Source organism: Crinia signifera, chromosome 4, assembly GCF_055691185.1.
Source record: "Crinia signifera chromosome 4, ASM5569118v1, whole genome shotgun sequence".
NCBI lineage: Eukaryota > Metazoa > Chordata > Amphibia > Anura > Myobatrachidae > Crinia > Crinia signifera.
The window spans coordinates 263,552,836-263,578,242 of NC_139220.1; the positions used below are offsets into that span (position 1 = coordinate 263,552,836).

The window sequence follows — 25,407 nt, forward strand, 5'->3', positions numbered from 1 at the left end:
ACAATTGTTAACCCCACCCCGCGATCAACGTGAACCCGAAGCGTGGCGAGCGCAGCGAGGGGCGGCGGTACGCGTCCTATGACCTTTTCATACCCCCACTATCCACGTCGGCGTGGAGTTGAGAATAGAATAGTGTGGCGAGCCCGAAGCGTGGCGAGCGCAGCGAGCCCTGCGAGGGGACGCGGATACCTGTGAAGCCCGCGAAGGGACGCGTTTACCTGTGAAGGTATCCGCGTCCGCTCGCTGCGCTCGCCACGCTTCGGGCTCGGTGGCTCGCCACACTATTCTATTCTCAACTCCACGCCGACGTGGATAGTGGGGGTATGAAAAGGTCGTAGGACGCGTACCGCCGCCCCTTGCGGGCTCGCTGCGTTTCGGGTTGACGTTGATCGTGGGGTGGCGTTAACAATTGTGGGGGCCATTTCACACTTCAGGGTGCCTATTTGGCCTCTGTGGGCCATTTAACATTGTTTCCTATGGAAAAATCGTGTCAATTGAGGCATTGAACAGTAAAATCGGGTCAATTGAGAAATTTAACATTGATCCCTATGGGAAATCGCGGGCATCACGTCGCACCCGATTTTTAGTGCATTCAATGGCCGCGATGCCCGCGATTTTTTTACCTGCGATGCCCACGATCAAAATCGTGGGCGCCGTGCTAGGTAAAGAGTACCAAAAAAACAACTATTTTTATATCTTTTTTTTTTTTTGTCTTGGTAAAAATGAAGATTGTATTACATGTCCTCAGGATTTTGGCTCATCTAATAAGTATGAGCTTGTGTCTTTAAATAGAAAGGGGTCTTCCAGAGGTAGTTCTGCTTTAGAAGGGGTCGCAGGTGAGCTGTCCACAAACATGTCCGGGATGTCTTTTCCAAAATATATCTTACTGTTTGCAGCGATGGCTTGGTACTTAATCAGTTGCAGATATTCAGGGGTTAATTTCAGCTGCAGCAAAAAAAGGGCAAACAAATTAGTGTGTAGGCCAGGCATTCCAAACCACGGTCCTCAAGGCACACCAACAGTGCAGGTTTTGTAGATATCCAGGCTTGAGCACAGGTGACTTAATTAGTATATGAGGGATTATTGTTAAACCATCTGTGCTGAAGCCTGGATATCACTAAACCTGCACTGTTGGTGTGCCTTGAGGACAGTGGTTGGGAATGCCTGATGTAGGTGAATGGTAACATCATGGATAGCAAAGCAGGAAAAGCAATGACTGAAATCTGGGGGAAGGACAGGAGAGAACCTTTTAAAATGATGTCCTCTTGGCCACATTACCACTGACGCTACCCGCAGAGGGGTTCCAGATGGCTGACCTGCAGTCGGGATTCCGGCAGTCATTACACCGACATCGTAATCCCGACAGACGGGCTGCGGCTATTCTCCCTCTCGGGGGTCCACGATACCCATAGAGGAAGAATAGATCAGGTGGCAAGAGTAGGGAGCCACTGTGCCCGCAGCGAGCCCGCAAGGGGCTTCGTTGCGCTCGCCCTGCTGTCTGAGTCCCGGCAGTCGGTATTGCAATGTTGGACTAATGACTGTCGGAATCCTGACTGTCTGTTTTATACCACCCCCCCTGCAGAGCTGCAACTTAGTGGGTCCATTTGCCCAACTGGACAAAACACTATTACTATACAAAAATTAGGGGTTCCGGACTTCTGAGGCGCGGTATTATTTGACAAGAGTGTAAGGCGTCGGAGTCTCAGTCACTGTTGTCGCCACCTTGAATATTCACTCCCAATATGTTCCCGATACACAGAAAGGACCAAATAAAAGAGGAAACCAACTGTTACATATCATTCCATATGGTTCAACAAAGCTCAAGATGAACACACTGGGAAGGAGAGATAGATGGGCGTACGCCACTCACGGTATCAATGGCGGAGTATAGGCACGTAGCGTGATCTTTATAGTATTAATCCTCTGATGTTTGTCTATTCAATCCACCTTTTGTTCTCCCAGTGTGTGTACATAAAAAATAAAAAATATATTTGTGTAGATTAGTTTTATTAGTGGAATGTCCTTTTAAGCGGACAAGACTGGATTTTATTCCTTTTTATGAGCGTACCTCACTCACCATGTGAAAGGTGGGGGTACACCTATAAAGGTTTCTTTTTAAATGTGACGAAAAAGTGGATTTTGGTCCTACCTGTAAAATCCTTTTTTCTGAATCCATGGTGGACACTGGGACAGTGGGGTGTGGGTGGAGCTTCAGCTACAGGCACCAAGGAGATTATATTTCTTTGAGTGCAGCCCAGGCTCCTCCTCCTCCACGCCCCCTACAGGCTTCAGTTTGTTCAACAGCTAGCCATAAAGGAACAGGAAGAGAAAGAGAAAAAGGAAACCATGCAACCAGAAGGAGGAAAAAAGGTTTCCGAAGGAACCCCCCTATTGCCAGCACTGTGCGTGAGGGTGGGCGCCCAGTGTCCACCATGGATTCAGAAAAAAGGATTTTACAGGTAGGACCAAAATCCACTTTTTTCTATCATACCAATGGTGGTCACTGGGACAGTGGGACGTCCCAAAGCTGTCCCTTTACGGGAGGGAACGCACCTGAGCTGCACTGAGGACACGGAGCCCAAAAGCAGAAACTGCTGTGGCGAACGTGTCAAATTGGTAAAAACTAAGGAAAGTATGTGACCAAGAGGCCACATGACACAGCTGCTCTGCAGAGGTCTCCTGCCGAGCCACCCAACTGGGTTCTCCTGCATGAGTAGAATAGGCCTGAAGAGACCAAGGAGACAAATACGCCTGTTTGATAGAGAGGTGCCGCCAGCGGGCCCAAGTTTGCTATAACTTCAGGCCGCATCATACACCACAAAACAAAGCATTTGAATGCGCATGGCCGCATCAAACAACACAAGTATTAGAATTGCTGATGTCTGTAGTTCGTCCAACGGAGCCATAGAGCTCTGACAACAGTTAAAGAACACAGTTCTGGAGAGTCCTCTGAGGGAGAAAAGGCTGGGGGTACGATTTCCTGATACATATGAAATCGAGCAATAACTTTAGGTAGGAACTCCATGCGGATACAGAGAACCGCCTTATCAGGACAAAAACCCCGATAAGGAGAAGCGTGTGATAGACTTTTCCAAGAGAGCCACTTAAAACCACAGGATCCAGGGGGTCCAATGGAGAGTGCTGGAAGGCCGACAATACTAATCGCAGGCCCCCAGGCTAGATAGGTGGCACAAAGGAAGTCTGTATATGACGCAATTTCTTGAAAAAAAGGTCTGGGTCGGAATCCTTTTGGCTCGCCCGCCTTGAAAGAGGACGGAAATTGATGAACCCTGTACCTTGAAGAAGGCTAATCTCAAGGCCAGATCCAGACTGAACTGTAAAAAGCCAATGCCCTAGACAAATAGAAGTCTTGTGGCTCAAATCCCGTAACTGAACACCAATGGTAAATGGTTTGCCACACCCGATAATAAATTCGGGATGAGGATGGCATTCTTGCCGCGATCACGGTCGTGACCACCACAGGAGGAAGACCCTTAGTCCTCAGGAGTTCTATGTCAAGAGCCACGCCGGTAAAGCCAACCTGGGAATATCCGGGTGCAGGCACAGACTCTACAACAGCACCTCAAGGGAAGCCACTGAGGAGGCTCCACAGAAATGTCGAGGAGGTCTACAAACCAAGCCCTCTGAGGCCAGTATGGGGCCAGGAGAAAAACCACTGCTGATCTGTGATGCTGAAGCCTGCGATTAAATCACAAGGCCATTAGGTCTATCTGTGGGAGGCCCCAGTGATCTATTAACAACTGGAAATTGTCCTTGTAGAGAGCCCACTCGCCTGACTGAATGTGTCGGCTGAGAAACTCAGCTAAACCATTTTCCACTTCTGGGATGTGTACCACAGACAGTGCAAGAAGATGGTGGTCTGCCCAGTAAAGGATCAGAAGCACACTCTCATGGCGGCCATGCTCCCAGTCTCACCCTGGTGAATGATATACGCCACTGCCATGGCGTTGCTCAGCTGGCCTCTCTCTGTCTCGGACAGAACCAGGTGAAGGGCACAGCTCAGCGCCCGAAAAGGGCTAGGAGCTCCATAATGTTTATGTTGAAGCTTGGCTTATTCTCTAAACACCCAAGCCTGCAAGGAGAAGCTACAGAGGAACGCTTCCTAACCTCTAAGACTCGCATTGGTCATTTCAAGTGTACAGTCTTGAATGGAGAACTGACTTCCCTTCCAAAGGATTGGAGGAATAAAACCACCAAAGAAGCAGCTTTTGGGGTTTCGAGGTCTATTGGAGAATGGTTCCAATGGCGGAGCATCTCCAGTTGCAGAGGTGTGTAGTGTAGCCTGGAAAATTCTGTAATTTCACAACAGAATACCAGCTTCCCCAGGACCGTTCTGCATCGGTAAATATATACTCTGCAATGCTTGAGGAGGGCACTGAGGAAGAGCACCACCAGGTGAATCATAGTTTGTGGAGGGACCATGCTGGACTTCTTTATTAGCCAGCCATGGCATTGAAAACAGTTCTAAGGTCAGTTTGTCTGTGAAGAGTCTCTGGAGACCATGCTAAGATTAGTAGGTTGTCCAGATATGGCAATAGATGGCTCGCAAGAACCCTGCCATGATGACTATGACCTTGTTAAAAACTCACGGGTCCGTTGACAGTGCCAAAGGCAAGGCCGTGAATAGATAATGGTGATCCTGGACCGCAAAATGAAGGAACTGCTACAAACTACCACATCCTGAAAGCTGCTTCGGGTTGCGGATGGGCCGTAAGAACTGTCCAGCTCTTTCACGAGGAACAGAATAAAAAACTGTGCCACACTGAGGGGAATGTACCAGTATAATGGTGTCCACTGACAGAAGTGACTGTATCTACTGAGTACGCATGCACTATGTGCATTGAACCAGGTACTCTGAGTATGAGTTGTGGCCCATTACCTGGCCATGACGCCTGGTAATCAGAACCAGTCTATTTGATAGACTGAAAACTAACCCCAAAGCAAATGCTCTAGAATAGGATTTACTGTACTTCCACTAGGTGGAGAGATCAGCAATAAGGCACAGTTATTGTAAACGTTTCTCCCTCTAGGGAGGAAAGTCCGAACCTTAGGTAGCAGGACCAATGTTTACAAAGCAGACTAGACACTATAGGGAGACCCAATACCATCTTGAATTTTTCTGCTGCTCCCAGTGGAGATGGGAAAAAGTGTATAGAGGCATCCCAAGCATTATAGCCAAAGGGGCCTTAAGTGCCTGCCCAAGTCCTAACCGCTGGGACTGAATCGCTGCATCCTGGCAAAGCATATATTAGTAATGCTCACCCAAAGGGACCAACTGTCCCTTGTAAGTAACTACGGAATGGGCAGTTTATCGTCCAACTAAAAAGTAGCATACCACATGTGTGACATGTCCTTTTATATTTTACTATGTGCAACATAGGAACATATAATCCACAATGCAACACAAGTATTACTCTGTGTAGTCAACAGAGCAGACTAGCATAGCCATAGTACATCACATACTCTGTGTACTCTAGGACAGCAGTATACCTCATCTGCAGTACATCATATATTACTTGTGCACTACAGGATAGCAGTGAACTTTTGACCCTTTGCTGCTGAATATGTTTATACAAATATTCAGTAGAATTCACAGCAGCACAGGCAGGGTAAGCAGACTGCCTCAATAAGCCCCTGTCCTATGCTATCCATCCCTATATGGGGGAGGAACAGAGGACTGTAAGACTGACAGGTATATACTGTGTATAAGAACAGTTTACCAGCCCACTAAGATAAGCATGTGGCTTGCAGTCAGGCATGAACTGTGTATAACAGTATGCCAGTACACTTAGGTAAGCGTGTGGCTTGCAAACAGGCATGTGCTGTGTATAAGAACAGTACACCAGTACACTTAGGTAAGCATCTGGCTTGCAGATAGGCATGTACTGTGTATAAGAACAGTATACCTGTACACTAGGTAAGCATGTGGCTTGCAGTCAGGTATGAACTGTGTATAGCAGTATGCTAGTACCCTTAGGTAAGCATGTGGCTTGCAGACAGGTATATACTGTGTATAAGAACAGTATACCAGTACACTTAGGTAAGCATGTGGCTTGCAGACAGGCACGTACTGTGTATAAGAACAGTACACCAGCACACTTAGGTAAGCCTGTGGCTTGCAGACAGGTATATTCTGTGTATAAGAACAGTATACCAGTACACTTAGGTAAGCATGTGGCTTGCAGACAGGCACGTACTGTGTATAAGAACAGTACACCAGCACACTTAGGTAAGCCTGTGGCTTGCAGACAGGTATATACTGTGTATAAGAACAGTAGACCAGTACACTTAGGTAAGCATGTGGCTTGCAGACAGGCACGTACTGTGTATAAGAACAGTACACCAGCACACTTAGGTAAGCCTGTGGCTTGTAATCAGGCTGCCTTTGTGCTTTAGTTTGTACATTAAGAGTAGGCGGGAGAACGTTTGCTGAGAAGCCTGTTCTCTAATGCCCCTTTCAGACCGCACTTTTAAAACGGTAAATTGCCGTTTTTTTACCGTTTTAAAACGGTAATGTGTGCGGTCTGAAAGGTCCAGTCCCACTTAACCGGTTAGAAAATGCCGTTTTTTCTAACCGGTTAAAATGCAGGGTCCTACCCGTTTCTGAACCGGTATTTTAGCCAAAAAATCGGCTCAGAAACGGTATTTAGGACCCAGCCAATGAGCTGGGTCCTAAATTCAGCCCAGTGAATACTTAATGAGCTCATTAATGAGCTCATTAAGTATTCACAGCACTGGAGCCCCCCGCGCGCGTGTCTACACCCCCCGCGCGCGTGTCGACGCCCCCCCGCGCGTGTCGACGGCCCCCCGCGTGTCGACCCCCCCCGCGCGTGTCGACGGCCCCCCCGTGTCGACTTACCCCGTGCCGGTATCTCCGTTGTGGTTCCCGGCACTGCAGCTCAGTATGCTCGGAAAGCACTTATGAAAAAAGTGTCTTTCAGAAAATGGCTGCCCCCATACGGAAGACAGTTTTTTTAAACTGGGTTTCCTATGGGGCAGCCATTTTCTGGAAGACACTTTTTTCATAAGTGCTTTCCGAGCATACTGAGCTGCAGTCCACAACGGAGGTACCGGCATGGGGTAAGTCGACACGGGGGGGGGGGCGCCGACACGCGGGGGTGGGGGTGGGGGGGGGTGGGGGGGCGTCGACACGCGCGGGGGGGCGTCGACATGCGCGGGGGGGCGTCGACATGCGCTCGGTCGACACGCGAGGGGGGGGGGAAGCTGCATGGAGGGGAGTGCTGAAGGCTGCACTGGCTTTGACCCTGTATTTGGAAAGTTTCCAAAAACGGGTCTGCCAGTGTCAAAAAATCGGCACTTAAACGGTAATATACCGTTTAAGTGCTGCGGTCTGAAAGGGGTTTTATCTGGCAGACCCGTTTTTGGAAACGTTTCCAAATACAGGGTCAAAGCCAGTTATGCGGTCTGAAAGCAGCATAATATGCCGCCCCAGATTGGGAAGGAGACCTACAGGATCTGTATTCCTGTGGTCTCTCATCCAAGAACAAACCAGGCCCAACACTGCTTAGCTGTGAGGTTGGGCCAATCCTGGGATCTGAACCCAGTACTGTTTGTCTGCTTTGCCAAGCAGAGATGCTTTTTTCTTTTACATTAGTTAAAAGCCTCTAGGACCCGACACCAACACAAAGGAGTGAGGTGGGGAACAGTGTAACCTGACACCAGGTCAGCGTGACAGAGGGTGCAGAAACTATCACTTCACTCCTCAGGCAAATACTGAGGTAAAAGTTTCACACATATATACACACACTGCTGAGAATACAGCAGGAAGTGTAAAGGCAACACACCAACCCTGTACACACACTGAGATAGTGTGGTAGCAGGGAATGCAAGCCTGGTCCCTGACTGTAAGGTCTGGAGGAGGCCGGGTGCCCTTCTCTCTGCTTGCTCTGACTTGCACCTGAGCAGCATCTCTCATGCTGAGAGGGGGAGGGGGAGAGAAGGCTCCCCTGGCGGGAAAAACCGAGTAGGCAGCCGCCAGGGGGGTTGGGGCGGAGAAAATGGGGAAGCTCCGTCCCCTCCTGGAACCCCAGGGACTGCTGGATCCCCATTCAGCTGAAAATCCCTGGTGGTCTAGTGGGACGCGGAAACGACCGGGTGCCACTGCCAGGACCGCCGGGAGCGCACCAACTCCCGGCGATATAGCCGCTTAAGTGTACCACCTCGCCGGAAGAGTGACTCGCATGCTACAGCAAGCAGTTCCTCCCGGCGCCACGTTCCCTCAGCGCACCTTACTGAGGAGGTGAGGAGGCTCCACTTATCTGACCCCTGCACCGGGAAAACGGTTCCCGGCGCCGCGTGCTACCAGCGTGCTAGAGCCCGGAGGAGTCAGCTTACCTGATCCGGCCGCGGCATGTCCCGGTGTGTTGCCAAGAGGGACGGCTGGCAGGCCTGGCCATGAAGGTCAGCGAGCCGGCCCGGACCAGGAGAGCAGCCTGGTATATTGCACAGGCTTGCTCCAGTAAAAAGAAGAAAATAAAAATAAAAAGAAATTGAAGTACAATCACAGGGCTGAACACAGCCCTTCCTTGGACATCCTGTGCCATGAGGCACCAAGAAAAAACTGAAGCCTGTAGGGGGCGTGGAGGAGGAGGAGCCTGGGCTGCACTCAAAGAAATATAATCTCCTTGGTGCCTGTAGCTGAAGCTCCACCCACACCCCACTGTCCCAGTGACCACCATTGGTATGATAGAAAAATTTTGTATTTTATTTGGTCCTTTCCGTGTATCGGTAACATATTGGGAGTGAATATTCAAGGTGGCGACAACAGTGACTGAGACTCCGACGCCTTACACTCTTGTCAAATAATACCGCGCCTCAGAAGTCCGGAACCCCTAATTTTTGTATTGTATGGTCTGTGAATTGTTATTGGGTGATAACTGTGGGATAGTACAGACTAGAGGCTGCGACAGCGCCAGCAGGTAGCCAGTTCCTATATATTTTTTCTTGTGTATATTGGAAAACACTATTACTGTATATAGGATTAATACTTGATGCTTCAGGAGAATGGGTGGTATACAACGGTAATACATGGGAAGAGCATGAAGAGAAATATTTGCTGGGGAGTATGCAGACAGAGGATGGGAGAGTAACAGAACAGGCAGTAAGTAGACAGAGAGGGATAATAGCAGTTCCCTCCCCCCACATTTGTGCTGCCCAGAAACACCCATTTCACAGGAAGATAGGGCCACTTTACCATCTGACAGATAAACCAGTTTTTCACCTTGTCTGTGTACATATGCCTGGCACAATGCATGCACAGATAGCAAATACCCTGAAGTGGTACAGTGCATGCTCAGATAGATACCCACAAATGGCACGGTGCATGCATAGATAGCAGCAAGTGGTATGGAGCATTTGCACGGTAGCTCCTAGTTTTAGGAGGGGGCTGCATTGGCTGCAACCCAGCACGCTTGGGTTGCACAAAAAAAGCAGGAAATGGTTTCCTACAGGAAGCCAGCTCTCTGCTTATTGCAGCCTTGTCTAGCAGTCTGAGAGGGAGGAGACACCTCCTAATGAGACTGTCTGTAACTGGCAGGTAAGACTTCCAATGGGAAGTCGCTGCCAGTCACAGTGATGCCAGTGCAGTCACGGAGTGCATCTGGCTCACTAACACTGATTGGGGTGGTGGATTTTACTTACTGCAATCCTGTACCCCATTGATAACCTCCGACACTAGTTGGCAGAAAACCACAAGACCCCATTTACATGCTGCTGTTTACACTGGAATGTTGTTAATTGTTCATATTCTACATAGACATTTGATGACAATAAAGATTATTATTATTTGGAATGTGCCCGGGGTGTGCATAGAGGAATAATGAGGACATACTATAACAGGCGTATGTAGATATCGGACCTCATCCTGATTCTGATGCATCTGCAGCTGCCGGTCAGGCTGACAGGGTTTTTTTTGCATCCGTTAGCATTTGTATTGGGACTGACACAGACTCCAGGCTGGGTGCAAACAGTCCATCTGAACCAAATCCCACAAAGGGGATCAACTCCATGTGTCTGCATTGTTGCTGTCATGTTACACACATCTCACCGAAAGAGAGATCCATTTATCTGTCCATTTACAGACTGTTAATTTCATCTGCCCTATCAGTCTCTGTCCCTGAGCGTGTGCATGGAATGACACATACACGGTTTGCAGATATCTGCCAGGCCAAGAGTGCGTATAGAGGAAGAATACTTAGCAGTAAAAAACCAGAGGAGGATAGACAGAAACTGAATTATATAGAAGAGTGTAATAGCAGGCAGTATGTGTAGAGTGCAGAGAGGGAGATTTGTGACATTACCCTATTGAATTATATAGAAGAGTGTAATAGCAGGCAGTACGTGTAGAGTGCAGAGAGGGAGATTTGTGACATTACCCTATTGGCTTCGGTTAATCTATGCGCTGTGTAAAACTCTGCATCAGCTTTTGCCTTCTCCCGAGCCAGGAAAGCAGAGTCTGCAGAACAAAAATAATGTGAAAAGATTAGAGAACAGTAATACAATTAAAATATACTTTTTTCTTGACACAAATCACAAATTTTTAATACAAACATCCAAACCCCCCACTCTTTCATGTATAGTAGATACCTACTATGCTACAAACTATGCCCATAGGCTTGCATAACAGAACACACACAAATTTAATGAACAAGAGAAAGTAGTCTGTTCTATGCAGCCAGGAGTAGTGTACCCCACACGGAGACTACGTACCCTCAATCTCTGATATCGTCTTCTCAGTTTCTTTCTCCATAACTTTCTGACCATATTTGATCTCTGAAACTTGGGCCACTTTCTCTGCCTCTGTGTTTGGAGGAGAGAGGGAAAGATTAGCATACACCAACCATTACTGCTGTGAGGGGAACTGTCTGGAAACGTTGGGCTAATTCAGATATGCATGTAAACCCAGCATAGGTTTGGAGTTAGGTTAGGGTCAAAGGTTAGTATCAGGGCCAGGGATTGTGTATTAGGGTGAGTAGGCTGCCATGGTTACACACAATGTGCAGGGCTGAAACTAGGATCTCTGGCGAATGTCTGTGTGCATGTATATGTGTGGTAGGGAATATAGATTGTAAGCTCCACTGGGGCAGGGACTGATGTGAATGTTCAACTATACTCTTTAAAGCGCTGCGGAATCTGTGTGCGCTATATAAGAAACTGTTCATAAATAAATAAATAATTGAACTAGGCAGAAAACAAACTGTCTTTTATAGTGTAAGAGAGTGTCCATAACTGTGACAGGGTATTAGCCTGAAGCTTTCATAGTGCCGTGCTTTATATCACCCACCAATCAGAGCCTTTTTCCTCTCTGTCTCCGCTTCCTTCTCCACCACCTTCTGCTTCTGGGCAGCGATGAGCAGCTTGGTCTTCTCACTCTCCCTACAGATCAGACACTGACATGAGAAGAGCATAGTGGAGGTAGCAGTAGTTATAATGCACACATACTATTGGTTTTTTCCTAGAGAAGCCCTGAGTAAACTTTCCTTTATTCCTACTAAAGGAAATAACATGAATCAACCCTCAAAATTAAATAAGTTCTGCCAAATCATTTATTGCAGCAGAAATAAAAATACCCTACAGTACTTCTATCTCTATAGCCCCTTTCACACCGCACTTATGACCCGGGTTATTGCCGGGTTGCTAACGTCACGACCCGGGTCAAGGTGCAGTGTGAAAGCACCAAACCTTATAACCTAGGTGGAGCAACCCAGCAGTTCAATGCTTCTACCTGTCAATCAAACAAGTGTTACCTTGTTTTAGTAATATACTCCCCGTTTTTAAGAAAGCATCATCGGCTACTGCAGCGGCTGGATGTACTCTGAGCCAGCTGCCCTCTTTCTGTAATAATAGATGAGAAAGTTTTAGGCCTATCATACCCAGCTTCTGCCCCCAATCTGCTGTTACTAAGCACGTGGAATGTGCCGTGGTCTGTGCCATAAGAAGGGTGCCACATATCTGTCTCACAACATACAATGGACCATTTGAATATAGATTTTTCATACTCTGTTAAAGTGTGCCACCTAGTGGTGAAAAGTGTTCATCTGCATCATTCACTTTTAGTAATAAAACTAATGTACAAATGTGAATGGACATTTATCTTACTCTCTGCTTGAGAGTAAAATACGCTTTTTAATCTCTTTATATTTCACCAACCCTACTCTCATGTCTCTTTGGACCCCAGGGGCCTGTGATAGCAGTGATCTGCAGCCCAGACTCTGGCATACTGTATATTTGGTAATATAACTAAAAAAAAAAAAAAAAAAAAAACAACCTGCTAGGACTATTATCACTATAAAATAACATGCACGAAAGTGAAGTCACTGTAATCATTGTGAGTGATAAGGTCCGATCTTACATCAGCTCGTAGTTTCTGCGGATTGTTTCTGGGATATTTGGCTTTGTTACTCTGACAGCCTGGGGAGCATGAAAAAAACCAAAAAAGTAATTTAACAAGTATTAATTATTTATTAACTATAAAATACAACCACAACACAGAGCGTTTAAGAAAGAAGGAGAAGAAGTTTTATAAATATATATTCATTTAGATCAGTGGTTCCCAACCTTTTTTCTCTCCCGTACCCCTTGATTAGGCTTTTCATTGATAAGTACCCCCTCTCATTTTGAAATATGGACAGTACTTAGCGGTATGCGGATCCTTATATTAAGGAGGAGCGGAGGAGTAGTATACAGCAAGGAATCATGCCCTTCTGTGTCTAGACACTGGTTGTGTATTATCTCCAGGATTCCCACTAACACCGGTAGGATTAATGCCGCTGCTTCGTCCACCTTTGTCAGTGCTGGGCAGATGACTGCTGATGTCTGAGGGCAGCATGGGAAGCTCCCAGTGGATTGCTGGTCAGGCATATGACACAACATGGTTTGTCTCCATGGCAATGGGTCTTCTTCAGCCATCAAAAGACCTTTTCATCGTCCGCCATTACCAATATTATTTTCAAGTACCCCCAACTGGTCTGCAGAGTACCCCCAGGGGTACTAGTACCCCAGGTTGGGAACCACTGATTTAGATAATGATAAATATACAATTGTACGAGCAATGCAGTGTTGTATATATTTCTGTATCTGATAGGGTATAACTGGGCAGCTACAGGGCACTGGTGCATACTGTAGGCAAAGTGCTGTGAGAGGGTGATAAGGGCAGTGCCACTGTTATGGCCCCTATACATGGGGTGATTTCAGGACTTTTTCTAAGCGATCTGATTAGATTCCCCCTTTAGTCCCTACATTGCTCTGTGTGTAGGGGCCATAGCGATGTGTGGCCCCGCGCGCCGCTATTGCCCAGCAATTATTATCCAGCATGCTGGAAGAGAGTCTAGTTACATTGCCGGAGAACACTGGCCCCTGACAGATCACTCAGCACACAGCGCTGACAATCAGCTGTGTGCTGAGCAATCTTGCTGAGTGACTTACATTGCTCAGATCACTCAGCAAAATCTCCCCATGTGTAGGCCCCATTACATACTGTACATTAATTACACTACTAATCTACGTTACCTTTTGCCACTAGAAACATTAGTGATGTCACATAACTGTTCTATTAACTTAAACAGAACTAATAAATACATTCAATATGAGCAGAGGGATGTAGTCAAACGGTTGATATCAAAATATCGACAGTTAAGGTGTCATCATTGTTAAAATGTCAACATTCTCATAATTCCCAAAAGGTCAAAAAGTTGATATTGTCAGATTGCAGACATTAGGGGTAGTCTGCGGGGATGGGGGATAAGCATAGGCACTAGAGGGAGAATTGGGGTCAGGGAAAGCAGAGAAATACTCACCGAATCAGAATCTGACCCGGAAGTTATAGTCACATGACTAACGGGACCCGGAAGCTACCGTTGCTGCCACTGGGATATGGTAAGTCACCTCTGGGCCACTTTTTACATGACAACGGTCGATATTATGAATGTCAACATTTCATGCAACGCTGCAGCATGTCCCAGAGAGCTCCTTAAGTTACGGTTTCTGGTATTCCTCATAGTAATGGCTTAGCTTGTTCCTGAGTCGGAGCCACCAATATAACAATTAAACTGCAGTACCAACAGCTTCCCTACAGAGGGGGCACCACCTGAGTGCTATACTGGGGAGCAGGAGCTACCTAGTAGAAGACATCTGAAGGCCCATACCTGAATGATTAGTCCAGGAGCCATGGAGTTGAGGTCTAGCTGGAGGGCCAGCTTGAGGTTCTCATCTATCTGGTCTGTGGAGGGGATAGCACAACCAAGTCAGAGACGTAAACACCTCGTAAGAGAACAATCACATTACACAGGAAACCGTATTACTATATAGGTTGGACCATAAAACACAAAGCCCCAACACTGCGCGTGCACATTACAAGCCAAAGCTACAAGTGTGGTTTGTACAACAGCAAACTTCCCTGCCTACAGGTCTCTTGTCCCAGCTTTCCTACACTGTAATGAAGTGGTTCTCAAATCCAATCCTCTAGTACCACCAACATGTTGTGCTAGGTTTACACGCTGTGGCTGTCGCTGTGGCTCCCCATTACAGAGTAAATAAACAAATAAGCAAAGCAGGAAACAGAGAATTAAGATGCGTGCACACAGAATGATGCCGGAAGCAATCAGACATCGTTCACGACTGTATCAAATCGCTCATCGTGCGTAAACACGGAACGATTTCATACACTTCACAAAAGATTGTCTATGATCTTCCTGCATGCATGGAAGCTCATAGACCATTGTTAACGATCGGCGGGTACACACATCGATAACGATGCATGGAACGAATTGAACGATTGGTCGTTCCCATTGATCAGGAGCGCCAACATTGTCATTTAAATGATTCACTGTGAACACACCTTTACAGTTGAATATAACAGAGGACAAGTACAGAGTACATAACCATAGCTGCATATGCAGATGCCACAGACGTAAGTATCAGTGTGGCAGAAAACGTCAGGATTTGGTGCCATAGAAGATAGTTTACGTAAGAGAAGGAAAAGTGCATGTGGGAAGAGGGCCCTGCTCGTGAGAGCTTTCATTCTAAAGAATTTGTAAGTAATGGAAATGACCCCTTATATGGGAGTAAACGAGATAGACACAAGAACAAGATATATAGAGCAATAGGCTTAAAGGAGAGATACAAACACAACAGAAACATAAAGGGGGGAAAAAGGGTGACTTAATAGCATGGATGAAAGACAGTGAGACTTGTATAGAACGAATAAAGAGAGAGACAGGAAGAGATAGGGGCCAGATGCACAATGATTAACAACCAACCAATCAGCTCCTGCCTGACATTTTTCAAACTCAGCCTGTGACATCAGTTAGGAGCGGATTGGCTGACTGTTTATCGCTCTCCATTTTATCACTTTTTGAAGCTTAGTACATCTGTCTATAGATTGTAAGCTTGCGAGCAGGGCCCTCCTACATTTTGACTGTCTGTAAATACCCTGTTTTGTTGTATCACTGTCCCCTATGTAAAGCGCAACGGAATATGCTGCGCTATATAAGAAACTGTTAATAAATAAATAAATAAATAAATCTGTCCCAGGGACAGAATAAAGGAGAAAGTATAACAATTAGCTTTATATGAGAATACTGCAGCCTAAAAAAAGAAACATGCACTTTCTCTGCCAGCAACCACAATTATTTTCCCTCATGTATCAAGTGTTCCAACTTCCCTTAGACCAGGCATAGCCTACTTCACCTCGCCAACCATTGTAAAACTACAAACCCCAGTATGCCCTGCTAGATTGTGTAACTTCACAGCTAACAGCTAGAGAGTCGCTGATTGGCTAAGCCTGGATTATACTGTAAGCACATATATTGACACCGTAATCTTGCCTTTAAATGTATGCAATTGTATGTAAATGGTTTGTGGTATGTACAGTGCCGTGAGGGGCAAGCATCACAAGGTTGACAATAATTAGTTCAAAAGTGTCTAGTTCGACTCCAAAACATCAACATGGGTAAAACAGTTGTCATGAGTTTTTCACGATAGAGCACTATTAGTGTATCGCTTAGCTCACCACTTTACTGTTCCCAATCATAGTCAACGTGAATGTAAGATATAAAAAAAAAAGCTTAAAAAATAAAAAGGTGTAGAAATAAAAAAATTGTGGAATACCAATGCCGTTAGTTTAGACCAGGGGTGCTCAAACTATTTTGCTCTGGGACCCTGTCAGACAATAAAAATTATTACAGGACCCCAGCAAGTTACTACTTAATGGCTGCCACCTGTGTGGTCAGTGAAGTGACTGCTTTTGTGACAGAGTCAGTGGGTAATGGGGGGGGGGGGAATGGAAAAAGGTGACAGGGGGATGAAAGAGGGAAGCAGTGGGTGTTTACTCAATGAGTTCCCCCTCCACAGACACATTAGCCTGAAGATAAGCCGTGACCCCATGCTGAGGTGGTCAGGACCCACAGTTTGAGAGCCGCTGGTTTAGACCTTTTGCTTGTGTCAATCTATTGACCTCTGTGATTAAGGTCAGTGTTTTATAAATGAATGATGACATTATTTGTGTGTCTTTATTTGTGAAAATATGGCAATTATTATATAAAACAGGGAATTAAATTTTTCTTAGGTAGTGTAAAAAAATCCATAAATACAGTTAATAACCTAGCCATAATTTTGGCATGAACACCGTATACATTATGGGCACAGGATGTAGAGGTGCAGTTAGGCATTGAGGCAAATTGCCATTTAGCTGATAAAAGCCAAAAGCTTTCTACAAGCAGACAGATCAATGCCAGAAATGGCATGGTAGGAGTGTGCAGATACAATATTTTGTTATGACTACACTAAATTCAGTTTGATAGATTTTACACATACTTTGAATGAGATTGCACTGTGCAGCACTAAGGCAAACAGTGGAACGAGGCCTAATGTCACAGCATACACAAGGGAACAGGTACTTACCAAATAGTTCTATGTACACCTCCTGCAGGGTGTGGACACTGCAGAACTGGTTCAGCTCATGGTGGATCTTGTTGAAGATTAAAGCTTTATCATAATCTGCAGTGTAGTTCTTCACTATATCATACACTAGGGGGCACAACATAGAAAGTAAAGTTACAATTTACTAGAATACAAAATAAACAACAAAGAAGAATGTACTGTAAGACCAAATGAACAAAGGTGTGACCAGTCCTTGCGGAGCAGAGGTAATGTACACGAGAACTGAAGCTTCATGGCTTGTCAGCAATTTTTGTGCCCATGCGTCAGTCATGTGCCAATCATCAGTGCTACCCACGTCTCCTTGCCAACTCCCTGCTGGGTAACACTAATATACTGAGCAATATTGTCAGATAAGCACCAACACTGCTACAATGCTGCCAGATCCCCACAGACAGAAAGACATTCTATCTAACTCCAACATGGTCTAATCATATAATTTGAACATATGTCATGACCATTTAGTCAATATTTTATCCTTCCTGTACACAATGCCCGAGAATCTTTACTATATGTTCCATTAAACCTGAGGGTAACTCCATTCTGTCATTCTGATATTCTGATGACTGGGGGGGGGGGGGGGTAGTAACTATTCTAAGGTGACTTACCTGCATTAGATATAAGAAAATTCACCACTTCTATTCGGTCAAAATATATCATGACACCACCGCTAGGAAAAACAAACATAGTGTTACCTAACATACAACAGATACTACACTCAAAAACAAATATACATTAGTGAGTTACATAAACATTATGGGGCCCATACATCTGCGATAAATTGTGACAATCCTCCGTTCTCAAGATGATTGTCATAATTTATCGGTGTGGGCTCTTCTGGGGGCTTCAGCACATGCCTGGGGTACACTGTATTTAAGGAGGTTCACACCTCCCCAGGAATCCCCGGCATGAGCTGACTAGCTAGGGTGGCTGAATGCTTCAGTCGGGGACCCATGAGGTGTCCCCCCTGACTAGCATTACCTCCCAGGCTAGCTGAGCCCAGTGCTGATTTATAAAATATGAGGAACCCCTAGTCATTATGTCCCCCATATTTTGGGAACCTGTGCTGGATCTAAGAGTCCGGTGCTGGATCCCAAAACAGAGGGGATCCCCACTCATTTTCTCCCCCATGTTCATGCAGCACCACTGACAACAAGTGACAGTTAAAAAGACAATCGATTGAGGTGATGTATGCAAAAAGAGGGAATTGGGCCTTGCTCCAAGGAGCTTACAGTTTAGAGCAGGCATTGCCAAACTTTGGTCCCCAGCTGTTGTGAAAATACACATCCCAGCATGCCTTGCCATAGTTTTAGCATTCCTTAATAGCAAAACTGTGGCAAGGCATGATGGGTCTTTCTGTCTCTCTCAGGTATATCTCCGATGTTCATATTAATATAATCCTCATACTTTACACTACCAGACTTCCCAGCCACAGAGGTACGGTATTGATTATGTAAAAATTCAGATGGTACTACTCCCTACCCCCTAAGACTCCACCCACACCAAAAGGTATAATCAAGCTGTGATAAACACCAGCCCACTACCCCCTAATACACAGATTTTCTATTGGGGAACAGACTTTTAAAAAAAATAAAAAATGTAATGGGTGAAATTCCCATCCCTGCAATAGAGAAATGATACAGTAGAGAAATGATGGACAGAATCTGGTTGCTATGGGCAATATCACCTCTTTACCAGGTAAATACTAAAGATTGCACCAATGAAAGGTGATATTGCCCATAGCAACCAGATTCTGTCAATCATTTCTCTATTGCATAATAGAAAATGATAGTCATGATTTGATTGGTTGCTATGGGCAATATCACCTCTTCATTGGTACATTTTTAGACGTTTTAGTAAATTTACCCTTTAGGAGCTTATGCAAGTTTAGAGTGAAGCAATATAAGTATTAATTTACTCTTTGACAAACCATGCATACAGGGTAAATACTGGATGCTTTTGCATGCAGCCCATATACTTGGCAGCTTTGAACTTACATTGGAATCTAGAGCTGGGGTAGGACTAGGGTTCCCACCTTATCCCTTTAATTCCGGACACATTAATTACACAGGTTCTGTGGCAGTTTAAAACCAGGTGAAATGCAGTCTTGAAGTCAGCCAGCCACAGAACCTGTGTAATTAATATGGGTCCGGAATAACTAACTGTGCATCAGCCTCCTAATGGGCATACTATACAACATGCTGCTGCCAGTGAGCTTCATTCACTTAAATCCATCTACATTGTGCTATGTGCACTAATAAGTAAGAAAATAGCTTGAGTTCTTCCCTGCCCCAGTTGTCATAGGAGAACATATTTACTGCAGTACACTATCAAGCCGATAGCTTGACTTAAAATAATTTGGGTTCCCATCATATATCATGCGTAGGCTTGCCTTAATATCACTATAATCTGGGGCACCTATGATTTACACAGATACTGCGGCTACTTAAAACCAGGAAAAATCAAGGCTTGAGATTTCCCATCCACAGAACCTGTGTAATTGATTGATGTCCTGGATTAAAGGGATATTATGGCAATCCTACTATGATGTACAAATGAAAGAGGCCTATGAGATAGTATAGCGCATAGAGGTCCAGAGGGTCTGGGTTATTGAATATGCCCCTATGGTTAGACATTGTTAGCGCCTCAGAGCAGGGCCCTCTTCCCCCTTGTTGTCAAAGCCCCTTTCTCCTCACATTTCACTTAGTGCTCTCTCCTACTCGGGACCATCTGTGCCTGCATACTCCTGCTGGTAATGGCTCATCTCTACCTATGACCGCCAGCTGTTAGTAGTACGCTGATTACTCCCTTGCTACATACATCTAAGTTGTAATGTGTCTTTAATTGTGGTAATCTTTGTTACCTGTACTCAATTTTTGTTATTTACTGTAATGTTAAGTTCTGTCTCCATGTACTGTTCTATTGTATGCCCTTTGTACAGCGCTGCAAAACACTTGTGGCACCTTATAAATAAAATGTAATAATAAAGTGACCTAAAAGGTGCTTCTTTTGACAACAAAAGTGTACATGCTAGATACATAAATGCAGCAGGGACCCAGTGATGTCAGTGAATGATATTGTTCAGTGTGTATGCACAATATCGTTTGCCCGGGAGTTCAAGGGTTAATAGTTGATATCACTCATAAACACCACAGTCAAGAAGGCCCAGCAGCGGCTATTCTTCCTGAGACAACTCAGGAAATTCGGCTTCCCACAAGAGCAAATTCGTATCTTCTACACGGCAATCGTGGAATCTGTCCTTTGCTCCTCGATCACAATTTGGTATGGAGGGGCACATGAGTCAGACAAATGCAAAGGGTGGTGAAGACAGCAGAGAAGACCATTGGTGCTGGCCTCCCCCCCCCCCCATACAGGAACTACACTCAGCTAGGGTAAAGATGCGCGCAGAAAAGATCGTGACAGACAAGCTCCACCCTGGACACAACCTATTTGTCATTCTCCCATTGGGTAGACGCTTTAGGTAGATCCCTGCAAAGTCATCCAGATCCGCGAGAAGCTTTTTTCCCGACAGCTACCCGCCATTTAAACCACATATGACAAACTAACGCTTACTGAAATGTCCACCTATGCGCGTCTAACTATGCTTATCATTGAAATGTAATAACCCCCACTGTATGTATGGAAAAAAGTTGAAATGTCTTGTATGTCTTGCCTCCCCTTGTGTCCCATGCTTGTAACTGCTCCGTAATCTGCAAAAAATTCCTAGTACACGCGAGTATACATGGCCAATAAAGTTGATTCTGATGGAGCGACTCGTCTAGAGCACAAGTTCTCAAAGTCGGTCCTCAGTGCATGTTTTGCAGGTCTCCTCACAGAGCCACAAGTCAAATAATTTGCTCCACCTGTGGATCTTTTAAAATGTGTCAGTGAGTAACGATTGCACCTGTGCACCTGGTGGGTGACCTGGAAAACGTGAACTGTTTGGGGTTCTGAGGACCGAGTTTAAGAACCCCTGGTCTGGAGTGTATGCACCTATAGTCACATGGGATTAAGGCAAACATCCCCTATAATTTTTTAATGGCTTACATGGACAAGCACCTCAGCCGCGCAGCACTGAAGAACACAACACAAGGACACATTTAGGGGATATATTTAGTTTGTGACAGATTCAGGGGAACTTTACCTTGTACCACACGGAACATTCTTCACCTCGTCGGTCTGTAATGTGCTCTGAAAGACAGATGGATCATTGTTGTAACTCAATATTTACTTTAGCAACTGTAACCAACCTTATCACTATTATCAATAAGCTGTTAACACAATGTGAAATAAATCACACTGGCCATATACAGTATAACGTGAAGAAGCAGAACAGAGCTTTGGCAGGGCTCAACACTGCACAGTTAAGGTCTATTTGTAACTTCACCAGTCCATGAACAAGGACAGCTTGCATGACTACAAACATTGTGCAGATAGAAAGGTCTAACATCAAAAGAAAAAGAAGTTGAATTATTTCTAATGTTAACTTTATGCAAGATTTATTTGAATAACTTGGGTATAGCTGTTCGAAACGGACATCCATGTAGTTATGACGAGTACCATGCCGTAATATACTCAGATAATAAGACGAATAAGATGTGTCCAGCTCTCCTATGCTAAAACCTTAACTGCAATCCCCTGCCTAGCTATGGCCAGTTGGCTAAATACACTAGCACACCTTCCAAAAAAGCTATAAGCTATTGATACTGGGCCTAGACTGTACACAAGCCAGAATGAACCCTTGTGAGGTTACCTTGCACCACAGTATCTTCATCAATGCCTGTCTCTCTGCAGAACAGTGCAATCCAATACATATGGCCCCAGAGCCCTGCAATGTCCACCCTGCACCTAGACCTTGGAGAGCCAACGTGTGCACTCTCTATGGGAGCAGACACATAGGGCCTGATTCAGGTTTGCTTCGTAAGCTGCAAACATCACAGCTTACAGAGACCCTGAGGCACAACCCCCCCCCCCCACGCCTACACCCATTGGTCCCATGCGAGGGGATGTGTAACGAAAACACACCCCCTCACATGCCTCGGCGACCGTCAAATGATTTCTCCTGCCTTCGCAGATAGAAGTCAGTGAAAACTCTTTTATTTGCGTGCGCGTGGAGGTAGACTTCACAGGAGGTCAGCCGCCATGCCCCCGGCCCACCAGCGTACCCATGGGAACGCCCAGCATTTTCATGGGGACGCCAATAAAACGCTGGGCCTTCCCATGGGCTATCCCGTCCTCAGCGCCGTCTACCCCTCCCAGCTGCGAATGGCCCGACGAGTGTGTAACGAGGGACCGAATTCGGGATCACTGCGAGTGATCCATAATCGCCCCACAGTGCCTGTATTTCATTATTAATACATGCATAACTAAAACACATATTGACCAATAATACGCGCAACACAAGCTACGTATGTGCTTACCCATTTACATGTCGAAAAACAAAACATACATAGGGAACATAAATTTATCCTATGTAACACTTGCTAACATGCCTAATACAAAGCAAACCTTTACGTGTTGTGTAGAGGATGAATATAGTAGCAGATGGGGTACAGCATTACCTACCTGTACGGATTTGAAGGACGTTATAAATGGGATCATTAAGTGAAAACCAGGTCCACTTGTTGAAGTAAGCAGCGCTCCCCCCCTGCAAGAGTAAGATTAGTGTATTACTGCTGGCCGCTATCTGTACACTGACAGCTGCTAATGAAATTAAGCATAATAGTGTAATTTATACAAGTGTCTCCTGCTTAGCAATCATTACTGCAAGACTAATGCCATTACTCAATTTTGCTCATTTTAGCTCTCGTAAAAAGGTCCGTACACATAAGACGATCCCCATGGCTGCAGCATGGCCCTCGTTAACGACCCGGTCCCTCGTCCATACATGCAATGACGACAGAGCGGGCTGTTAATGACCCACAGCAGCATGTATAGTCCAGCAGTGGGTGCGCACACACTGGCTGATAAATGACCGATATCGGCCACAAGAACTAAAATGATCGTCATCGGTCATTATATCGTGCAGTGATGCTCGCTCCTGAGGGTCGTTATCAACACGCTTCATCGTAGGTACCCCCCCCAAAAAAACGCTCATCTTCCACCAGGATCAGCAAGTGTTTGCACCCCGCTGGTTCCCCGTGGAATTGGCGGCTGCGGGGATTGTTAGGTGTGTATGCACCTTTAGTGTCAAAATGAAGTGCAGGGAGCGGTTGTACAAGCCCCCCAAATGGTTTGAGAGACAGAAGATATGGCTGGTGTGGTGCAATCATTAGCGTAAATTACAGAGAACGCTGAATTGGGGTAAATGTAGCACTAATGCCCATATAGTAGCTTATTTTAAGAAAAATAATCTGTTCTTTGTTATACACCATGCCAAATTTGGGACAATCACGACCAGAACTGCTAATCTATTCCTGACCAGATATGTTTGGTCCGGAGTCCAACTCTGACTTGGATATTCACCTAATCACTGATTATGTTGGGTCACTAGTCACCAAACCTCACTTTCTATTCATCCACTGTGACCATCAAAGGACTGGATTGGTGCCATCTTGGCCTACCCTTAAGCAGCCAATTTGGCTGCACATTCAGTAGCCTGGCAGCTACGTAGAACATCTACATTGGCAAGTGAAGGCTATAAAATGATAAAACAAGAAGCCAGTTCTGTTTCTAGTATCTTTCATTTCAGTAACCTTGAGATGATCTGTTAATATTGCCATTCGTTATTCTAGTTAAAGGAAACTATCATTTCGGTTCAGTGGTTAACAAACCAGTTGCTACATCTTTCCATTTCGTTTGCCTGCAAACCTTCTAAAGCTATGAATTATGTTCGTTCTTTAGTGAATGTAGGTCAAGTAATTAAGAGCATCGAGGATTCACGTATCGTCTTCAATACTTTTCAGCCTCTCTGGTGACAATGCTGTTATTTTAGTTTTGTTTGAGAACATGTAAATGAGGGCATATAATTATAGCATTTTATGGAACGTGTTGCATGTTGTGCCAGACAAAAAACTTAGAGCTGAGCCAATATCCTGCCGGATCTAGGCAATAAATCTATTCCCTTCACTGTTCGTGACACCTGGCTGTTAAAGAAGGATATTAACCCTTTCAATTAAAGTCAAGAGCCTTATTCTTCTGTATTTCTCTCCAAAATCTTTATAGCCTCAAAACAAAATCTCTTGGATGGCCTTGATTTAAACACAAAGGGGGAAATTTACGTAGATGTGAAATACACTGCACAGGTCATGTTGCTATGGGCAACCAATCAGAAGCTTCTTCTTATTTCTTTTTCACCCTCTAGAACAGTGGTAGCCAACCCTAGCCCTCGAGAGCTACCAACAGTTCACATTTTCCAGACAACCTAGCTGCTGCACAGCTGCACTCATTAATCACTGACACATTTTAAAAGATACACAGGTGGAGCTAATTAGCTCACTTGTGATTCTGGGAGACCTGCAAAACATGCACTGTTGCTAGCTCTCGAGGACTAGGGTTGGCTACCCCAGCTCTAGAAGATAGTAGACAGGATCTGATTGGTTGCAAATAGCAACATGACTTGTGAAGTGTATTTCACATCTTAGTAAATTTCCCCCAAAACCTCTTTCAATATACCATATATACTTGAGTATAAGCCTACTTTTTCAGAACATTTTTTTATGCTGAAAAAGCCCCCTCTCGGCTTATACTCGAGTGAGGGTCCCACTTGAGTCAATAAGTTTTCCCAGTTTTTTTGTTGTGAAATTAGGTGCCTCGGCTTATATTCGGGTCGACTTATACTCGAATATATACGGTAATTACATTTAAAAGCACAGAACATAGCGGACCTAAAGGGGTGTACACCCGGACACAGGCACAGGCAATTTTGACTAAGTCCAAAGGTGATTTGACTAGGCCGATTTGGCCACGGGGCAAATGCGTGGCTTAGTCAAAATTGCCTCGCCTGCACCGTCTATCCTGCTGGGCGATAGCGACGCCGTGGGGCCGGGCATCGCTATCGTTTGCAGCGTACACACGGTGCCGTTCTGGCTAACTTGCTAGGCAATTTTTACTATTTACTCAAAATCACCTGGCCAAATCTCACCATGTGTACACTGCTTAAATTGTTCTAAAGGACAATAGAAATAACTAAACAAGAGAAATTAATGCATTAAGCAAAAAAATGCACAAAACAGCACATCAAAAACTATAAGTAAACTGAAACACCGTAATTTAAAAAACAAAGCAGCTAAAATGTAGGTGTAACAGCCCATTCTGCTTTATTACACTCCAACAATAAGCCATATGGAATGGGTGCTAATTTGGCAAAGGGGCCTATATTTTGGCAATTTTGCAGCAGGATTTAAAGAGGCAGTTTGTTTAACGGGGCAAAGTAGGCAAGGTTTTACCTTTATGTAATATGTAATATATATATATATATATATATATATATAT

General features: G+C 45.1%; 1 protein-coding gene across 3 annotated transcripts in view; it reads right to left on the reverse strand.

Annotated features, from left to right (window-relative positions):
• Nucleotides 1–523: 523 nt before the first annotated feature.
• The window catches only part of ERLIN2 (ER lipid raft associated 2), a 29,647-nt gene continuing 4,763 nt past the window's right edge, over nt 524–25,407 (reverse strand). For all 3 annotated transcript variants that reach the window (XM_083184479.1, XM_083184480.1, XM_083184481.1), the window contains exons 3-12: nt 22,540–22,621; nt 21,119–21,165; nt 17,583–17,644; nt 16,939–17,064; nt 14,184–14,257; nt 12,392–12,450; nt 11,324–11,415; nt 10,750–10,839; nt 10,416–10,495; nt 524–945 (exon numbers count right to left, since the gene is read on the reverse strand). In XM_083184479.1, coding sequence (XP_083040605.1) covers nt 745–945; nt 10,416–10,495; nt 10,750–10,839; nt 11,324–11,415; nt 12,392–12,450; nt 14,184–14,257; nt 16,939–17,064; nt 17,583–17,644; nt 21,119–21,165; nt 22,540–22,621 — 913 coding nt within the window. In that variant the 3' untranslated portion in view covers nt 524–744. The remainder of the gene's footprint in view (nt 946–10,415; nt 10,496–10,749; nt 10,840–11,323; nt 11,416–12,391; nt 12,451–14,183; nt 14,258–16,938; nt 17,065–17,582; nt 17,645–21,118; nt 21,166–22,539; nt 22,622–25,407) is intronic.